This window comes from Bacillus rossius, chromosome 10 (genome assembly GCF_032445375.1).
Source record: "Bacillus rossius redtenbacheri isolate Brsri chromosome 10, Brsri_v3, whole genome shotgun sequence".
Taxonomy (NCBI): Eukaryota; Metazoa; Arthropoda; class Insecta; order Phasmatodea; family Bacillidae; genus Bacillus; species Bacillus rossius.
In genome coordinates, this window is record NC_086337.1 from 46823142 (window position 1) to 46843772 (window position 20631).

Below are 20631 nucleotides of genomic sequence, written 5' to 3' on the forward strand. Positions count from 1 at the left end.
AGCATCCCGTGTCAATCACAATGAGACTATTTTGGTGAAATAAGTACTAAGAAATATTTTAGTTTCATATTTTTTGAATAATACACTTTTTTTTATTATGAATAAAGACAATGTATAAAAAATTAAAACAATCTTACCAAAATCACCTGTTTTAAAAACAAAATTTTCTAGAAATAAAACCATTAAACCTTCTTAGATTTTTTTTAAAAATTTCAACAAAATCAGCAAAAATTTCCTGCACCAGACTAACAACTTATACAAAAATTTGCTGGGACAGGGTGTCTGCAATACCAGAAGAACCAATTTGAGGTCTTCTACAGAACCTTTAAAGTAAATTATTTTATTAATGGGTGGTTTTTAAATACTTACACAACCAAAATTAAAACAAGGGCAAATATAGTAAAAATTTTTCTATAATTCACAGAAACGTACTGATTTTTAAGTCTGAAAGCTAAAACATTTTTCAGAGATAGTTGCACAATTTTTAAATATACAGTCTCCAAATATTAATATTTAAAAATGTGACTAATAATTGAAGTGAGGCTGGAAATATCTGTGCACCAGCAAATAGTTTCTGGAAATTAAACAGTTTAGTGTCTACCAGCAGCATTGCAGTTTATTTTGAGACTCATTAGTGACTTTCAGTTTCTTTACTTTTCCAAGCCTTTCTGAATTTTAGTGACCTGTGGACACCACGTGGTAACAGGTTGGTTTAAGATGAAATTTTTTTTTTCAAAATTCTGAAAAACTATAAATTTTGATATATGATTAGGGCCAAGATTATATGGTGAATTGTGATAAAACTGAAATAACACTGAAAATAATGTCAAAACACTGAATAACACTTAAATGAAAGTTGATGCACCACATAGCACCAAAATTAATTAAAATCATTAAAAAAAGGTAGGTAATCTTTTAAATGTTTTAAAATCAAGGCATGACAAAGTGCATGGATAAAAAAAATTATTAAATTTTTTATTGTGCATCTCTTATTGAATTGAATCACTTTTAAAACAAAAACTCACTCTTTTATTTTTATTGCTCTGAATGAATCTGTTTTAGACCAATTTATTACAAAATTGGAATAAAAATAATGAGGTTTTGCAACTGCAGTGAGAAAATTAGGTTTCAATTTTTTAAGTTCAATGGTAATGATCACCTTTTACCTACTGCTGTATGAATTTATTTTATCTATAATATTTTTGCGTCCGTTTGTAAATCATTTTACAGATAAAATATTAAAAATTAAAGCTCATCAGGGCATTCAGTTCCTTTGACAGAGTTTCTGGTACTACTGGAGATTTGAGCGACATTTGTTATCTCCTGCATAGAATAAAAAAAATAAAAAGTGAAAATAATATTAATTACTTTTAACTATTGTTACATTTGTAACATAACTGATAGTAGCTTACTTGAATGAATTCCATAAAAAGTGTCACAAAATTTTTTAAGCCTTGATGGATTTAGATTTTAAAAACACCCCTCAAAAAATTAAGTTACGGATGTATTACACTGCCAAGGAATTATTATCATAATCAATAACTGAAGCATTTCTGGGAAAATTAATCCACATGTGAAAAAAAAATTTAATTCATTATTTTTCATGCAAAATGATCTAGAAACAGTTACTGATGCAGTGCACTTTATTCTAAGTTCAGCCAATATTTCCTTTTAGTTAAAAAGCTAGAATGTAGATCGTACTGGCATTGCCAGAAACTTCAAGTTACTGACAGATTTTTTTTTTATTTTCCGGCAAACTTATTTTTTGGCACTTAAATCACTTTACCCCAGAATGCTTTGATCATTGTGAATGTAGCTGGTTTTTGTGATTATTTGTTCGAAAGCCATTTGACTCTTGATGTCTTTGTTCAATTACTAGGCCTGTGTTGCCTTTTAGTATCATTCTGTGTTTTTTATTTTATTCCACTATGTTCTCTCATCAATTCTGTGTTTAGTTGATTGACGTACGCAATAAAAAAAAGATGTCCATTTAAATTTGTGTAGCAAGATATTTAGAATCAACACCTGTATTTAATAAAATAAACATAAATTCATGAAAACTCAGTTTCAAGAAATATAAATGGATGATGAATGTTTTTGGGACCAGCCACACGTGAATATCTGTAAACTTAAGGGCCCCGCCTACCCGGGCACACATTCGGTGCACAGAGCTTCAGGAAAAACAATGCGGTTTCAAAACTACTCAAGATATCCGAGTGGGGTGTGGTTCCGAAAAGAATTTAAGAATTCAATAAGGGCCGATAAGTAGGTTTTTTTTTTCGCATTAATTTTTAAAAGTATATTTTTATAAGAGTTCAAATGGCTAAAAGGCGTGATTTTAGAGTAAATTTAGGCATACAACAACCGGTACAGATTCTTGAAAGCACTTAAGGGACTTGCTTTACACCTTTATCTTCATTTCTCCACTACATAATTTTATGGTCACCGCTCCAATTTCACAGTTTTTCCTGTGACAACTAGAAGACTGCGTGCCAGTTCTGAGCCTTGCGCTTAGAGGCTATACTGCGATAGAAACATCAGCAAGCGTCGCACTTATCATCCCACCTCACTTACACACATACACCCCAGATGAGACGGGCACCTTAAAAGACTAGTATTTCTTGAAAAGAATACACTTGCACCAGGATGAACAAATTACTACATATTAATGAGCATGCATATAGTAAACTCATGTATTGTATGAATATGTTTTATCACTACTGATTTTTATAATTCAACACTACTCCCAGCATTGTAAGCAAAATTACAAACAAATGAACGAGTGACTCAAGAGAAAAGAGTGTGCTCAGTACTGCATCATTTGCACATTTAACAGAAATAATTTCACACAGTTAAATACCTGTTTGGCGAATGTTTTTTGACTTGATGTCTTCTTCCGTCGTCTCGTCACCGAAAAGTAAAAGCTGGATCATGGATTTGGACTTCTTGACTTGCCGTCTGGGTGCACAAAGTGACGTCAGAACGCACGGCACTGGTAACGTGGCGCATCCCCCTCAAACTTACACACACTACCATTTTCAACTTTATGGGGAGAAAAAAAAAACTTTTTCCTGATTTATCCTGGTCGTTTGTAATTTTCCACTGAAAAAAACCTTGCAATATTCTTGTACAAAACCACCAATACAAATTTTTACACTACCTCTCCTAAAACTGCCATAGTTATTAAAACGTAGGCTTCTATAGCATTTTTTTTACATTGTAACTAATATTGTTAACAGTTTGGTGGCAAAATTGTACCGAACATCCCTGTAAACGATGCGCAAAGTGATGTTTCTTAGATCACACTCCGTGGCAAAATCACAAATGGAATTCAGGCTCACTCGACGCACCGGCATTGCAATAAACATCGCCTGAACTTCAAATGTGAAACGCATTGCATGAGTTAATGGATTAGCAAAACACGGACTGAGCGCCTTCGTAAAACCAGTTGATTTAAACCATTGGCCTAATATATTTTATTCCTGACTATTACCTTCTTTAGCAAAAATTCCAGGTTTTAGGAGTCTGTGAGTATTAAAAAAAATATTTGATATTCAATTCAAAATTACATGTCAATTTTTTTTTAATTCGTTATCAATAGATTGGGACACGATTATATGGTGAATTGCTATGAAACCGAAATAATACCAAAAAAATTGTCAATACACAACGTAACACCGAAATTCAAGTTAAAACACCACAATCATGAAACTTAATCAGCATTTTCAATCAAAACCTAACTCTAACGACAAATATATAATCTTTTAGATATTAAATTTCAATGAAAGTAATTTTTAATTTTTTAGCATGACGTTTGTACCACAATATAATAAAGAATATAGGAAAAAAATTTACTTTTATAATTTTGTAAGCGTTATTAGTTACTCATTTTTACATTAAGACCTTGGAACAACTTTCAAACACAGAAATACTTAACAGATTTATTTTATTTGCTCCGAAAAGTTGGACATACTTATTACAAATCATATTTAAAAAAGTGCATCATGTATCAGTCAAAATGGTACTGTTTTGGTGAAATTAGATCATGGAACATTTAAGTATCATATTTGTTTAGTAATATGCTCTCTTGTTTAATAAACAGATATAATAAAAATAACAACACTGAAATCTCCTGATTGGCCTGAAAATAATATCCTAATAACTTGTCTCTACCAATAGATACACAAAGTGGAACTCATTCACATAAGAATAAATGAAAAAAAGTAACATATATGAAGCTAAGATTTAGAGAGAAATTTGTATTTGTTTTTGGCAAATTGTGCATACATTTTTTATATATCTGTAATTACGATTAACAATTAAAAATTCTCTAGTTTTATGTATACAAGCAGTTGGACCAACAAAACATTTTTCAAAATTAAAATTTTACTGGTTTATGTAAAAGTATTGCAGGTTTTTGTGTTGTTTTCTTGCATTTACACTTCTGCATTATAGTTTAATTTTACTGTATTTTGCATCAAACTTTCTTGGATTCCTGTGAAGAGTGAAAAAAAAAAAAAAAATAGATTTCACTATAGGGTAGGTGGAAATTTGATTAGAAAAATATTTGCTATTTGTGAATAAATTGATATTCAATTCAAATAAAAATTTGCAGACACCTACTAGGTTTCCATTGTTTTTCCAAATGCTGGAAACCGTGTTAGCGTCAATATGTATGGTCAGGACTCGCTTCTTACAAAGGCAAGAGAGGCTCTAATGCCAGTGGAACAGGGCTCACACTTTCCTCAATTGGAAAATGCAGCAAATGGTACCACGGAACTTTGCGAGTTACAAAATACAGCTGCTAGCACAGTCAATTTATTTTGAATTGAAGATTTATTTCCCACTGCTAAAGGAAAAGATTATACGGTCAATTGCGATAAAAGCAAAATAACACTGCAAAGAGTGTCAATATACTTATAACATCGAACTGCAAATTAACAGACCTTTTAGCACCGAAATGTAACTAAAAATATCAACAATATTAACAAAACTTAACTCAAATTACAAAGATTTTATGATGGTTAATTCATTGGATGCAATTTATTCAGCATGAATTTTGTACCAAAATATATGAACTAAACAGATTGGAATAAAATTAAAATTACGTTGTTTGATCTTGCATCTCATTTATTAGTAGCATTTTTTTTTTACACTAATGGTGTTGGAAAATTTGTTGATATATTTTTCTGAGTAGTTATTTTCTAGACATGCTTATTGTTATTATTAATGATTTTGTTGTATAAGTGCATCTTGACTGTGTCAGTCAAAATGAGACTATTTTGGTAAAGTACTAACACATATTTTAGTTTCATATTTGTTGAATAATATATACAATACTTTTGTGAAAAAGATAACGAATAAAAATAAAAACAATAATACCAATATCTCCTGTTTAAAAAATTAAATGACTAAACATAAATCCATAAAATCTTATCCCTACCCATTGCATGAATTTGTAATAATTAAAATAAAATAAAAACCTGTTAAGTACATAGATACAAATAATCTCACAAATTTTCCACATGTTACGCTAAAAAATTAAAGCAATCGAAAAGCAGTCCAAAGCCATTATTTACACTGGAAATTCTTCATAATACCACTGAATTTCTCACCTCTAATATCATTAGTAGTTATTCATTAAGTAGCATGCTATTTTTTTATATGTTAAGTCATCTTTGTACACTAAGAGTGAGTTGTCTGCTAGCAGCGGAGGTGAGGCAATTATTTTCTCGCAACAACTGCTGCAGTGCTGCCCTGAAATGGCTTCCGGCCCAGGAAATTTTGCAGATTCTTTTGGTCGTTAGACTGCAAACATTTATAATTTTGCTTTGTCTGGATGGTTGGTTCACTGTTTTTCTGCCACTCCCCTCTATTACTGTCGACCAACCAGCAGTAGAGATACCAATTAAGTCTACCCACACCAAAGAAGGGGTGGTTTCACTGTAATAAATTAATCATAAGAGAGTGGAGTATAAATAGGACTTTAAATTTTATCCAGACACTAAATAAATCCACATAATTAACGGGTTTTGATCAGCATAGGTAGGGTAGCAACAGTGTATTTGTTGCTTGTCAAAATATCTCATTGAAATAAGGATAATTCAATAAATTATTTAAGTATCATTCTTAAAATTAAAAGTTTAGCACAGTGAAAAAATAACCTATTTCAATAAAATAGAGAATTTCATACGTGTTCATACTACATATTAATTATTTTCTACAGTTTTACAATTTATAATATGTATTAATGTTGGCAACGTCTTGTGGCTTTTGTGTTTTATAAACGGTGATTTTCTTGTGTTGGGTGCATTCTGTGCACTTTCACTATTGCATTTATTGCAAAGTTTATAAACTTTGCAGAAATCTAGATAATTGAAGCCATAAAGTTTTTAAATTGTTTGTATACAGTTTACTTTCTAAATGTGATCATAATATTTGGATACAAAGATCAGTCTAATTATACTTAGATTTTACCAGTAAAATAATTCACAATATTATAAAAAAAACATTATTTTAAGACCAGAAAAATTACTAGCAAACAATCTAATGGCAAAAACTAATATGACTACCACTGTTTTGATAAACTATCTATCTTCCTGATTTAAAAAAATATATAGATATGTTACTATGAAGAGGCAGGTGTACCAAGTTACAGTTTGATGGGAAAAGAAGTGTTTTTTTTTTTAAAGATCAAATTATGAAAAAAACTTTTCAGGCAAGCCACACCAGCTGAATATGTTGCTATCAAAAATGTTTTAAGATTTTTTTTTAATGTGGTACATTTTGTTGAGAATCATGCTTTATAATTTTAAGAGTAATAATATCATACAACACACTTTTGTGGTCTCACTAAGGCTTTTAATTTTTTATGACTGTTAAATGTTTTTATTATTTTGGATTAAGTGTTTTGATTGCACAGACAAATAAGGTAAACTTATAAAATAAACATAATCATTGAATCATAGGTGTGCATTAATTTATAAGTTATACACAGAAGAGGTTGTAGGCACTAGTACGTATTAAAAGTTGATAAGTTACCAGCCACTAAGACAATACTGAAACTTTGATAAAAGTATGTATGTAACATTTATGGCTTAATGCACCAAGTGAATGAAATGAAAGGAATAAAAAAAGATATGGGAATCAAAAACACTTATCCAACTAATGTGCTAGTTAACACTAGATAACAGAAATGATCAATATTATTAAGAACAACAAGTTTTTATTTCTTCCACCATACAAGCAAAGCTGACAACACAAATTAAAGCAAAAATTCATGACATTTGCAATTCATACATAATGCCAACAGCTACAACTATTTACACTTTTAATAATGCACAATCATTAGCAATAACATTCAAAATCAGGAAATAAAATGATTTTCAATTAGACTATACTAATTAAAATTTAAATGCTAGCACCTAATAAAATACTACATTTTAACATTCAAATATACAGAGGTTGATAAATAATTTTTTTTTTTTGGGTTAATGCATAAAAACAATTTTAAAAATTAGAAATGTATAAGCTTCAATATATTATTTTGCATTTTCTAAATGGTTTATAACAAAATAAAATTACTGGAAGTCTATTGGTAAAAACTATTTACAAAAGTTTACAGTGTACTAAAAGATATTTCACCACTAAACAATTAAATTTTTAACTCACAAAGTTATATACTTTGTACAACTAATGCCTCAATGCACTTCATTTTTTACAAGAAATGATTAAAACATGCAAAAAGAAATATTAATTCATGCGCATCAAACAGTATTAGCTGTATTAATCACAGGTTAGTCAAAAAGCTACAAAAAAATAGTAAAATACTGACTTGCGAGCATTTTTTAACAAGCGAACTACTTAAAACTGATGCTCCATAAAATAAAAAAAATAAAAAAAATAAATAATGCAATGCACAAGTTACATAAGTAAAAATACTATGCAAAAGCACTGCCGAGAAGCGTCTGTGACTGCATCATCACAAACATGCATGTTTAAAATTGTTAAAAAAGAAAGAAGCAGCAAGAGAATGGTAGGGGCGTCCTCAAGGCTTGCGATAGCGGCCGCCCAGCAGAAAGCCAAACAGGGCGTAAATGACGGTGAAGAAAAGCCTTGCCAACCTGCTGAGGTGCTGCTTGGGCAGGTTGGGGGCGGCTTCCGGGTTGCCCACCAGCGCCCCCTGGTCCGCCATCAGGTAGGCGAGGTGGCGTCTGCGGTGGGTCTCGATCACCATGTCGTTCAGGGACGCCGCCACGCGGAACGAAACCTGGCGCACACACACCCCCACAAGAGAGTACTCCCATGCACAACAACTGTTCGTGCGAAACCCCCCTACGACCACGTTACATTTCAATTTAAGAAATTCTTGGTTTGGGGTCGTCCATTAATCAAGTGATGATTTTTTTTTTTTAGCAAATTTTTAACTCCCCCCCCTCCCCCTTAGTGATTTGTGGTGAGGTTTTAGACTCTCCCCCTCCCCCCCCCCCCCCACCAATAAATCACGTGAAATTTTTTTGATACAACACATTTTTAAAAATTTCAGAATATTATCTTTAAATATAGGTATAATCTAATTTAATACTGGAAAATTAAGCACAGTGATAAAAAATGTCCAGACACACTTTTTAAGGTTGCAGGTTTATTCTCACTGGCATAAAAAATAATATGGGAAAGGCTTGTATGTGATTTACGCATGTATTCGGCGCCAAAATCACAGTCTTACCGGCGATTGGCGAGCCGAGCCGGGTGGTTCATGTTGCGGCGGGCGGGGATATTGTTGCCTGGCTACGGCGAGTCAAGGTCACGCGTCACTTTTTGTTTTTGTAGAAATCGGGCGAAAAAATAATTACACGTGATATCTCTCTACACCCCCCCCCCCCTCACCCCTTGTGATATTTTGTGATTTTTTTCCGACCCCCCCCCCCCCCCTTTTGAGCCTCACGTGATTAATGGACGATCCCTTTTAAAGTCTGTCATTATACATTCAAGGTGGCGCTGGTTTTCATATTTGAGGTAGTTGCTGTCGTATTCGAGTTAGCAGCTGTCATATTTGAGGCATTTTCTGTCGTATTCAAATTGTGTGTGGTATCAATGATGTGCTGATTAAACACCAACTTAAGTGTTGAAAATTGTATCAAAGGATGTTTCTTAATGTAACAAAATATTTAATTGATCTTCGATTTCAATTCCAATTGAAAAATAAAAAAGATCTTTGCACACCCCTTGCATTTAGTTACTGCATACAATACTTAAGGGCTATCGGACTTCACTTAATTCAAAGTTTGTAATTCGTGTTGTTAGATAGTTTAGTTTCATAAATGAATTTTGGTTAAATATTTTTTTTTTCCATTCTAAGTTTTACCAAATATCAGCCCAGGCAACTGCAATTCCATAGTGCGACGAGAATGCACAACGAATAATGGTAAATGGAAGGCAAAACCAACCTCAAGAAGATTGTCGACATCTTCAATGTCACCAGGGATATCCGAAAGTGCATTGAATATCTGCGCAGAGTTCTCCAAAGACTTCAGCTCATCCTCTGTTTAAAAAATCACACTGATTATTAGTTAACTAAACTGTACAGTAACAAAAAAGAAATATAATGTACAAAAAAACTACCTAAATGCTTATCATATAATACAACACTTGCCTTATTTTCAACCATTTCTGATTAAAAAATAATAATTTACAAGTATATATGTATATACATTCTTTTTATGTTTAGGCCTGCTGCTCCTTACCACTACATGAAAAAGTTGCTACTTTATTAAAATAGACCATGAAAGTACAATAATCGCTCAAATAAATGCACTGAACAAAGAAAAATTCTAGAAATGACAAACCTTTCAAATTAACATTAGTAATAAGCAATATGCAAGTCTGAATTTGCTTGAAGTGATGTATTGTAGCAACTATATATAATCAATTTAAGTTAACAAATACCAAAAATGGATTAAAATTGGTTACACTTGTAATAGGCCGAAGCAGAGATGTTTATCAGGCAATGTAACATGATGAAAGTTCTGACACCACCAGTGTTAAAATGGACTAAATGGGGGATGAGAGAAGAATTATAGGTAAGGATAGAAGACGTGCGGATGGGGAGAGGAGGGTGTTAGGTTCGTAATCTTCGCACTTGTCTCCTGCCTTTAAGGTTTCACGGGTAGTTTAGTGTGTAGTCAATTAATACAACCACAGGTATTTCCACGGCCCTTGCTATTTACTTGTAGTCTTTTAATACTCCGCCCCGTACAATTTTCCAAGCGTCATGTCAACGTTCTCAAACACAATGCACCAACGGAACAAACGGAAAGGTGGCGAGTCCGGACGCGTGGACAAATCCACAAAGTTGAAACTAAACAAATTCTCTAAAATAATATTCCCTTACACAGCCATTATAACTCAAAAGTGCGCTCAACAAAAGTTAAAAATAACAACCAAACCGCTGAGGAGATCAACCACCTGCACGGATTCAGTTCAGAACTAATAATTAGAAATTGATTTTTTTTTAACTGTGAAATTTGTGCACCTTTTATTTTGAGCATGCCGAGGGTTATCTGGAAGAGCACCAAGGAGCCGTCGCAGAAGAACAGGTCCCATATCCGGAGCAGGATCTTCATGTGGACGACGGAGGCGAACAGCGTGAGGAACCAGTGCAGCGTGATGAGCGACAGCTCTATGTCGTGCTCCTTGAGGGCCTGGTCGACGTCGGGCAGGAAGCTCGAGATGAGGGAGCGCAGCACCCGCTGGTCGGCTTGGATACCTGCGCCGCACGCATTCGTTCACTCGCGCCGATCCGTGCACTGAAACCTTGGAGACACGTTCCAACTACACGATTCAACTTAAGAAGCTTGGCTTCAGGGGTTGCAGCCGTGTCCTTGACGAATAATTCACGGACGTTTCGGTCGACACTGCAGTCGCCATCATCAGGGAGCAGTTACCTACTCTGACGATGGCGACTGCAGCGTCGGCCGAAACGTCTGCGAATTATTCGTCAAGGACACGGCTACAAGCCAGAAGCCAAGCCACTTCAGACAAAGGCTGTGAAAAGCCTGCGAACATTATTACATGATTCAACTACCCATAGATTGTAGATTAAAAAAAAATAATAATTTCATTGGTGTTTATTCTATTGTTATACTACTAACTGCAGCTATGATTTTAATTCATTGACTCAAGAGGTATGCCATTCACAAAATAATTTTGAACTTATACTGCTAATATAAAGAAGTCGACGACACTAATTGATAGACACAAGATTTTATGGTTTTATTTTTAGTTCAATTTAATTTTTAAAACAGAAGATTTCAGTGTTATTGTCTTTATTGTCATAAACTATGTTTTTGAAATACTTACTACACCAAAATAGAGTAATGTTGACATACTGCATTATTTCGATAAAATAATTTGTGATAAGTTTTGTCAATAACAGATACATTTAGAACAAATAAAATATCTTTTGATCATTTGAATTGTAAAATTGACTAATGAGACATGCGCGATCAAACAAATTATATTAATTTTTCTGACCTATGCACTTTAATACAAACTTTGCAAGGAAATAATAAAAATAATATTGTTTAAATTGAAAAATTAAGTTTTTTTGTATTGATTTGAATTAAGTATTGGTTAGATGCTGCTTGATTTATTGATTCAATTTGCTTTTTGGTGCTACGTGATGTAATACGATATATTAAAAAGCTTTTGGTGATATTTCAATTTTATCGCAATTCATCAAATAATCTTGTCCTTACTAATTGGCAACAGTACAGTAACTCATGGGTTCATAGTTTTATTAATAAAAGAGCATGGCTGCCTAGTTTCTGATTTGATGATTCAAATGAGAAATACTTGCCAATGAGTGTGGATGAATAATACGATGCAGGCAGTAAGTCTTCCACTATGGTGCTCATCATCCAGAAGGCATCTTCCTCTTCCATCATCAGTAGCAACGACGCTGCAATCATGCCTGTTCCTTGGCAGTACCTGTGGTTCCCAAACACACAAAATGAAACTCACTTTAAGACAAGACAAGACAAACAAAACTTATGCCAAAAACGTATTCATTCCATATTAAGGGTAATATAACTTAAAACCCAAAACAAGTTTGCATGGTATTGCACATTCTGCAATTCGGAATCAATCGAGCTCTCATATTAAGATGTTTTTAGGCTGTTAACCTAGGCTGCAAGGTTGCATTCTTAGTTTTTTCAGATTTTATTGCTGCTGTCAAATGTAATTTCAGTACAGATTTTCTTTTTTTCTAGCGAATTACATTTCACATTTGCACTTTTAGTATTCCTGTTAAAACTATATTGCTATTGCATGGTTGATGGATGGATAATTAAGTGATTGACGTTTTTTTTACTTCAATCCTGTATTTGATCAAAAAAGTGAAATACAGCTTTGCTCAGAACATTATTTGGAATTTGACTTCGCAAGTATTTTAAACATTCAATTTGATTTTCGCATCGCATCAAAAAACTAGTATTCCCACTGCCTTATTTCAGTACAGTTTTCCTATTTATTTTCCCTAGCAAGTTACATTTCACATATGCACATTAAGTATTTCCATTAAAACTTTATTGATTTTGCACTGTTGATGGACGAATAAACAAAAGTATGAATGCTTGTCTCTCCGACGTTGTAGTCATAAGATATGATGAGAGGTGATGAGTTGGGAATGGAGCATTAATGGAATGGATGGGTGGCGGAAATCGGGAGTTCCAGAGAAAACCTACCAGCCACTGCAAACACAACCTCATTTCTACCTTGCAGAAAAACAAAGTCTGACCATCTGCTGGGAAACAAAACAGGATCACCTTGGTAGGAGGCTAGCGAACAGACCCCTCACCACTGTGTAACCTCAATGCAGGGTTGCTAAAGATCTCGAAATTCAAACATTCCCAAAATTCCTTTGATTTTACTGACCTGGAGTGACCTTTTCTTTTCCAGGATGGCCACACAAATCTGCAATAAACTACCCCTAACTTTTCCCTGACTTTCATTGACCAGAATTTCAAATTTCCCAGACTATTTTCTTTTTTCAAAATAATTTACCTATTTTGAGATTTTTTGAAACGAATAACGAAAATACAGCATGCACCATTCCCATAGCTGGCTTAGAATTATATAACAAAAATCAAAATAAAAACAGAACTTCATATATGCCATTGTATAATGCATATGCCTATGCAATGAAACAAAAAAGGAAAAAAATTATTTCACAATCTGGACGATATAGCAAACTGCGCATTTTTCCTCCAACTACTACCATTAGTGAATTTCCATAACTTTTACCAGAATTTCAAATGAATTCCCTGACCAATGCCAACATCCTAGACTTTTCAGAATCTGAACACCATGTTTTATTAGGTAGTGTATTTGCATTTCAGTCTAGTTTAGCTGAACACCAAATATTTACACACTTATGGTGACCGGAGAATGTTGTTAATGCCTTTTAAGGTTAAAATTTTATTCGTTAATATATTTACCTAAACAAATAATATTATGATAAAAATCTTCCAATTTTTTGAGAAAAGCAAACACAGAAAAAATATCCTAGCTTACACATCTCTAGTAACGTTACTCATTTGAGCTTAACATCTCTATGACAGCAAGATCATTACAGATTGTAACACACGACATTGACAACTGACACTGAGAAAGCAACAGGCCATGGCACACATTTTCCCAAAATGATTCCCGGGAAAAATCGCGAAAAAAACGGATATCAGGACTGCCAGTCTGGGATTCAAACCCAGGTCCCCTGGAAAGCAACTCAACACTGCCGCCACTTTGCTCCGCACAATGCCGCTTGGGAATTATTTTCTTTTTTTTTTTACAATACACTCAACAACTTGGAACATGCTGGAATTCGGGTCTCCACACGTTGCCTCATTGAGAAATGCTTGATCCTACCGTTAAACCATCTTGGGGAGTGAATTAGCTGATTTGGGATGTAGCCAGTGTGGAGGGAGATACGTGGGGTCCGGACCCCTCCCTTCCAGGATTTCCAAAAAAGGGTGGTCGGGGGGGGGGGGGGGGGGGGGGGGAACACAACTGAAGACGGAACAAGAAAAAAATTATAGCAACTTAGCTAAAATAAAACATTGATAAATTATTATTTTTTTCATTAAGTTTCGGTTTAATCTACTTAATTCCATGACAACTGCATTTCAGTGTTATATGGTGTATTAACTGCTTTTCAGTGTTAGGCAGTGCTCGGACATGCTTTATCGCGACTGTCCCTGGGGTGTCAACAGTGGGGGGGGGGACGCGTCGGGGAACGGGAGCGCCCCCTGCCCCACCCGATGTCCGGGTAGAGCCAGGCCAGCCCGCGCAGCACCCGGCGCAGCCTCGGGATCCCGGTGCTGCTGAAGTGGCTGAAGCAGGCATTGCCGGGCATCGTGCGAAGCAGGTCCTTCTCGATCTGCTTGGAGGTCATGAGGGCGTCGTTGCTTGACGCCTTCACTATGTCCTTGTAGCTCATCTCCGAGGACAGCTTCTTCTCCAGGGCGCCTGGGAACCACACCCCGCACCGTCACTTCCCACCACTACCATTACCGACGGGTCCAATCCCAGTAAGAGCATCTCAAACCTGACAACAGTTCTCAAGGGTCGAAAATAAAGTAATATACATACATGAAATTAAAAGTATGAACTATGGAACATTCAACTCTTTAAATGTTCGTTTCACACGCCAAGTTTCTAGAACCAATACATATATTGTAATTTTATTTATATGTCACATGTTAAAAGCAAAACATCCTGGAGAATGGGAACAGGATAGATATGAAAAAAAAAAAAAATCAACACACCTAGTAAACTTCAGAGGTTATCAGTGTTGAATTTATTAAGAATTCCCATAGGTTATTAAAAAATAAATCTTTATGATAGTACAAAAGTAGTTTTGCTGGGTTGATTAGATCCATAAAATTAATATTATTAATAATATTTACATCATAATCATTGATTATCTGAAAAAAATTTAAAAACAATGTGTGAAACAATGTTGCAGAAAACAAATCTAAATTCCTGAATGTTACATATTTTAAAATATTATTATTTTTTTTTAACGAGTCCTACATGGTGTATTGCTTGAAATTCTGAATGCCAACTCGAATATCGAACATCAAATTACCCACGAATATTGAATATTTTGTAAAAAAAAAAAAAATTCGCAGACCTCTACCGGAGAGGCTGTTTATAAAGTGTTCGAGGGGGGGAAGCTAGAGAGAGAAGCACTCTTTCCCGGTTGAGTACGGGGGGGGGGGGGGGGGGGGGGGGGGGGGATCTTTGAATGGGCTTGATGATGAAATATTGGCTGCTAGAACTTACCGGGGGGGGGAGGGGGGGGAAGGGGGGGGGGGGGGAAGCCCCAGGAAACAGGAGTGTAAAAAATTTTTTAAAATGACTTGCCACCGGGCGAAGACCAATTCTTGAACTGAATAATAATTTAAAGAAAATCCACGCTCGCACTCGGGGGAGGAGTCCCCAGTTACCGGAGAGCCTGAGCCACATCTGCGGCCGGAGGGAGTGCGGGATGCCGGCGTGGACCATCGCCCGGAGCCTCTCGGTGCGGGGCAGGCGCACGTCCACCTTGTCCCAGGTCAGGTCGCACACCTCCTTGTTGTGGCTGAACTCCAGGTGCGCCACCCACTGCAGCCTGCGCCACAGGCGAGCCTTGTCCCACTACGGCAATATCTCAGAGTAGCGGCTTATGGCAAGTAAGGTGAATAACTCAAACGAAAGCTTGGTTACATTAGGGTAGCACCTTTCAATGGCGTAGCTGTGTTCATAAAGTTGCGGGGGGAGAAATAATGATTTTGTGATTTTGATGTCATGTAAACCCATTCCCCTCTTTCTAAGATGCGGCGGGGGGGGGGGGGGGTCCCTCCTCCACAGGAAAATTTCAATTTTAAAAGTGCAAAATAGCGCTTTTTTAAACAGTTTTTGTATCTAACCATTGGATACATTGATGTTAAAAATTAATTATTGTTTCCTTAAGATAAAATTTGATGAGTGAAGAAATTACAAATAAAGTTGGGCAGAATAATATAATAAAATAAAAATATCACGGTCTAGAAAGTTGGGGGGGGGGGGACGGGACAGTCCCCTCCACCCAAAAAGTTCAGGGGCACACGGCCCCCCTGTCCCCCCCCCCCCGGTTCCTACGCCCCTGGCCACATTAATAAATTGTAAAATTTTAGAGTTTAAATATTTTTACAACGTTTAAATATTTTTTTTTTAAATATAGCTTACCTAACAAACTTTTCACTCAAGTACTTTTTAACCTTATTTTCCAGAAGCAGATACTCTGTGGTATTACCCAAATATGCTCATGTAGGGAAATTTTTGGACAGACTGCCAACAGACACTAACGTGGATAACCTTCAACCAGTTTTGGTTGAACAATCTTAAATATTAAATAATTTAATAGAGAAACTGTAAACACATTCATATAAATGTAGTCTTTTAGCTACTTAAAAAAAAAGACTTTTAAGCATTAGTTTCTCTGGATGATGTCTGCCATTAATTTATAACAGCATAAATGAAAACTTCTACTACATGAATAGGGCTTAACTATACTCATTGTGATTACTTAAAGGTGAATACCTAACACTGTAATAAATTAATGAGGTTTCAGTCAGCTTGTACTGCTTAGTCTATACCTCCACATTAACAGTGAATTAAAACAAGTGAATAGTCTTACTTCAAAACAATATTATGGCTTCACCTGTGTTGTGGATCTTCAACAAATGGTATCCCGAGGAGTTTGTTTGAATTTTGTTCAGGTCCGTCTTCTTCTTCAACGCGGAAGCCGAACTCATCAAATCTGCAAATAGAGCAGTATTTTTTTTTTTACTTTAGCCTACAGATTTGTGACAGCCTGTATAGACTGAAAATAGACTTGGCTGTATTAACTCTCTATGAATGTAACTAGTTCGTTATAAGGGTGCCTGTTGAAAAATTATAAGTATAACAAAGCTTTAATTTAATATACACCAAATATTTTATAAAAAGTTCAATTAATTTTAATATTGTGCAAATGAAAAATATTTCTGATATATATGAAATGATAAAAAAATATTTGACAAAAATATTTTTCTAATGAACCTATTGAAAAACAACATTGTATGTTAATTGTCTAATGTCATTCAATAATCTTCGTTGCTGTGGATTCGATTCAATATACACCAGAATGGCAACCATATTGGCAGTGAGATTCATATGAAGGTGCTCAAATAAATAGAATTCGCAAAAACATTAGCATGCTAAAATTCAAATGTGCCTTAACAACTATTGGCGATCAATTTAATCCTATAATCAGCGCTGGAAAATTGACCAAATAGTGGTTGGTAGATTCATATTTGCAGGTGGAGGCCAACAAATTGAATTATATTGAACGGATATACACGGTCAAAACGTGGCAAACTAAGCCAAGGCTCACTACTTTATCAACGAAAAATGCTGTCAAGCTGTCAGCCTCGTCAAAATATGACGCCATGCCCACATGCACGTTATCTTTGCACCACGGACTCTACAGCAATGCTAGGAGAAACAATGAAAATGTTACACTGTAAGCACAAGAAAACAGAATTCATACAGCGTCAGTAGCGGATCCAGTGGGAGGGGGAGGGGGGGGGCTAAGGGGCTCAAGCCCCCTCCAAAAGCATCTGGATCCACTATTGTTTTAGTGTTTGCCTTGATAAAGCCTAGCCTCAGCTGGGTCAAGCCCCTCCCAAACCAAAATCCTGGATCCGCCACTGTACAGCGTTACAGAGTCAGTCAGTGAGTCGGTGACGAGTGTGTTTATGTGAAAGTAATGTCGAGGCAAGGAAAAAGAAAAATGCAACACACCTGTACTCAGGCTGGGAATTGGGGTCGTCCGGCTGCTGTCCCAGCTTGCTCAGGATGTCCTGTGGCCACATGGAGGGGGTGAGGGCGGAGAACGGGCCCCCTGGGGACGGCGTCACGCCGTCTGCCTTGATGCTCACGCCCTCCGCCACCTCCCCGATGGAAACCGTGTCTCCTTCCCCCTCGTCCTCCGAGAACGCCGTCTGAACCTTCTCCTGCGTAGCAGACATGCAATGTCATCAATTCATCAGTTACTTATTAATAAAAAAATAAATTATTTTGTAGAGCTCTGAGCATCAGATAACGAGAAAGTGTGTCATATGCTGCCACTATATACAAATTTAAGATATAGACTCCGCACAATAAAAACAAGCTGAAGCTAGTAAAAAACCACGAATTTTAGATACCTATAGAAAATAAAAATTGTCTGTTAGTCCACCTTCTTTCACAGAAGCAGCTTATTTCCTCATTTACTCCTAATTATAATGTTCAAAAATACAACAAAAGTTTAAAAAGATTACTCTGACAAAATCAGTATACTTTATAAGATGAAATAGTCGCAATATTTTGAAAACAGGCACACTGGCAGCATAATCAGGAAGTTTTGAAAATGAAATATTAAATTTCTTCTTTCAAACCCTTTGAAATTCCACTAAAGGTCTCTGCTACCATAAAAAAAAACATTCTCCTGAACAGCTTCATCAACCTTTCTTTCCACCTTATCCCTTACATACGATTCTTACCCTCTTGTGTAATCTAGAATTAAGGAGTTTCTAAGGACCTCTTAATTCATCACCTTCGAGAGGTAGAAGACTATCTGTAATACAACAAAATTCTTTAAGGAAAAAAACTTTAAATAGTTAAAGCACAAAAAATGTTTTTTTTTTTGTTTAGTTCAATTCTTGCAGATCAATCAGTTGTCCAGAATTATCTCTGGAACAAATATCTAACCTAAGCCCCAATATTTAATGCTATCATAAAATTACATTCACTTTATAAGCTTACAGCAATACAGTAAAACAAACACATACATTTTTTAGTTCAAAGGTGGTATACAAAAGAATCGAAAAATCGACAAACAAACTCAATTTTTATATTTAAAATTTAATCACATGTACCGAAATTCACCAATTGTAATGCGCATATGCAAAGCATTTGCAAAAAAAAAAATACTGAATTCATCCATTACTTTCAACAAAAATGTCTTTATTAAAGAGTTATTACGGATTATTAGAGAAATTTTAGATCTTTTAAGGCCTCATTCAATCAAAGACAAATTAAGGACTTTTTAGGATATTAAAAAAGTGTAGGAACCCTGCTACTGTACATCCCACCCAAAATCTGTCACTATTACAGATGGCAGGTGCATTTTTCCTCCTATTCCTCCCCACATCCTTAAATACCAATAATTTATTTCGCTGCTCTCTGCAGCATTTATGCAACTTCACGCAACTTCGTCACCAGCTACGAGCTCCATAATACTGCCACATATTCCAGCATCAGCCTGACCAATGTTGTGTGCACTTTAGCCATCACCCTCCTACCAGCCCCTTTCAGAACCCTCCCAAGCAGTTACACACTTTGCAGTTGCTGCTCTCAGCCCAGATACCGATAATCATCATACTATCTAAAAACCAATTACACAATAAGGAAATGTAAAAACGAAAACAGATTACAAACCCGCAAGATATTTACGTTAGATTATCCGTCTGCCGCTTCTACAATGCATGGAAACACAAGTGGCAACCAAAGAGTTTCAGTTATGAAAATATAATTTAATTGAAAAAAATTTGAGATACAAGAACATTTCATGGCCAGGATTTCTACATAAAAAACATTAACAACACACTACTTAAGTCATGATAGAACATGCTAAATATTCTTGTATTTGAAACAAATTTTCCTGCATATAAAATGTGAAACGAAAATTGCCTCCACCATGGCAAAATACTCTGCTTATATTGGTCTCGCAGAGTAACGTAAACAGAAGAAGATTTAGGCATTGCAGAGCTAATACACATGAATCAGTGTCTGCATGGGTGCCGTTGTAGGCAATCAGTTTCCGTAAGATTGTCTCCACTTGTGTGTCATTGTCATTGAAGAACAAGCCTTTTCCCTTTCTGCAGCTCTTCGCCAAGCAAACGTCACAATTCTTGTCTCTGTGACATTTAATCGAATTCCATTCTCATTTGCATAGCATTACAACCTGTCAAAGTCTAACATATGCAATACTTATATATTTATAAGAATGTATACGTAATTAAGTGTAAGTATGAATGCGTATACGCGATGTACTTCACAAGTTAAAAAATTATTTTCATAAAAATAATCACATGCACAAAATTAAAAGGCTTTTCAATTCATCCAAACATGAATGTTGACTTACATTATAATCTTCCTTGCCTGCATAGCCTTCATGTGGCCTGTTACCAAACAAAGTTTTGGCTATATCCATCTTTCAATATTGTTTTCCAAATACTTTTTTTTTTTTTTTAGCTTGATGATTTTGACATTTGTCAACCACGATCTTCTGCGACCGTGGTCAAAATGACACACGGCCAAATTAATTGACAGTTGACAATTTCATACATGCACTCCGCAATTCCCGATGCCAACCATGACGAGCTTTCTAGCGGCACCCAGCAAGCCACATAACTAGTTTTCAGTTACCTACGTATTTCCATATTGATAAAACAGCTCATTACAACTGTCAATACGTGACTTACATAGCTCATTCATTTATTTTAAATTTTATTTTTGAAAGCATGT

At 35.3% G+C, this 20631-nt stretch overlaps 1 protein-coding gene across 1 annotated transcript in view; it reads right to left on the reverse strand.

The window, feature by feature from the left end:
- Positions 1-20621, reverse strand: part of LOC134536083 (small G protein signaling modulator 3 homolog) — a 31894-nt gene extending 11273 nt beyond the window's left edge. Inside the window, exons 1-10 of the mRNA XM_063375615.1 lie at positions 20249-20621; positions 17866-18077; positions 16742-16840; positions 15507-15670; positions 14313-14523; positions 11858-11988; positions 10532-10765; positions 9447-9541; positions 8124-8269; positions 2861-2958 (exon numbers count right to left, since the gene is read on the reverse strand). Coding sequence (XP_063231685.1) covers positions 2861-2958; positions 8124-8269; positions 9447-9541; positions 10532-10765; positions 11858-11988; positions 14313-14523; positions 15507-15670; positions 16742-16840; positions 17866-18077; positions 20249-20317 — 1459 coding nt within the window. The 5' untranslated portion in view covers positions 20318-20621. The remainder of the gene's footprint in view (positions 1-2860; positions 2959-8123; positions 8270-9446; positions 9542-10531; positions 10766-11857; positions 11989-14312; positions 14524-15506; positions 15671-16741; positions 16841-17865; positions 18078-20248) is intronic.
- Positions 20622-20631: the final 10 nt, after the last annotated feature.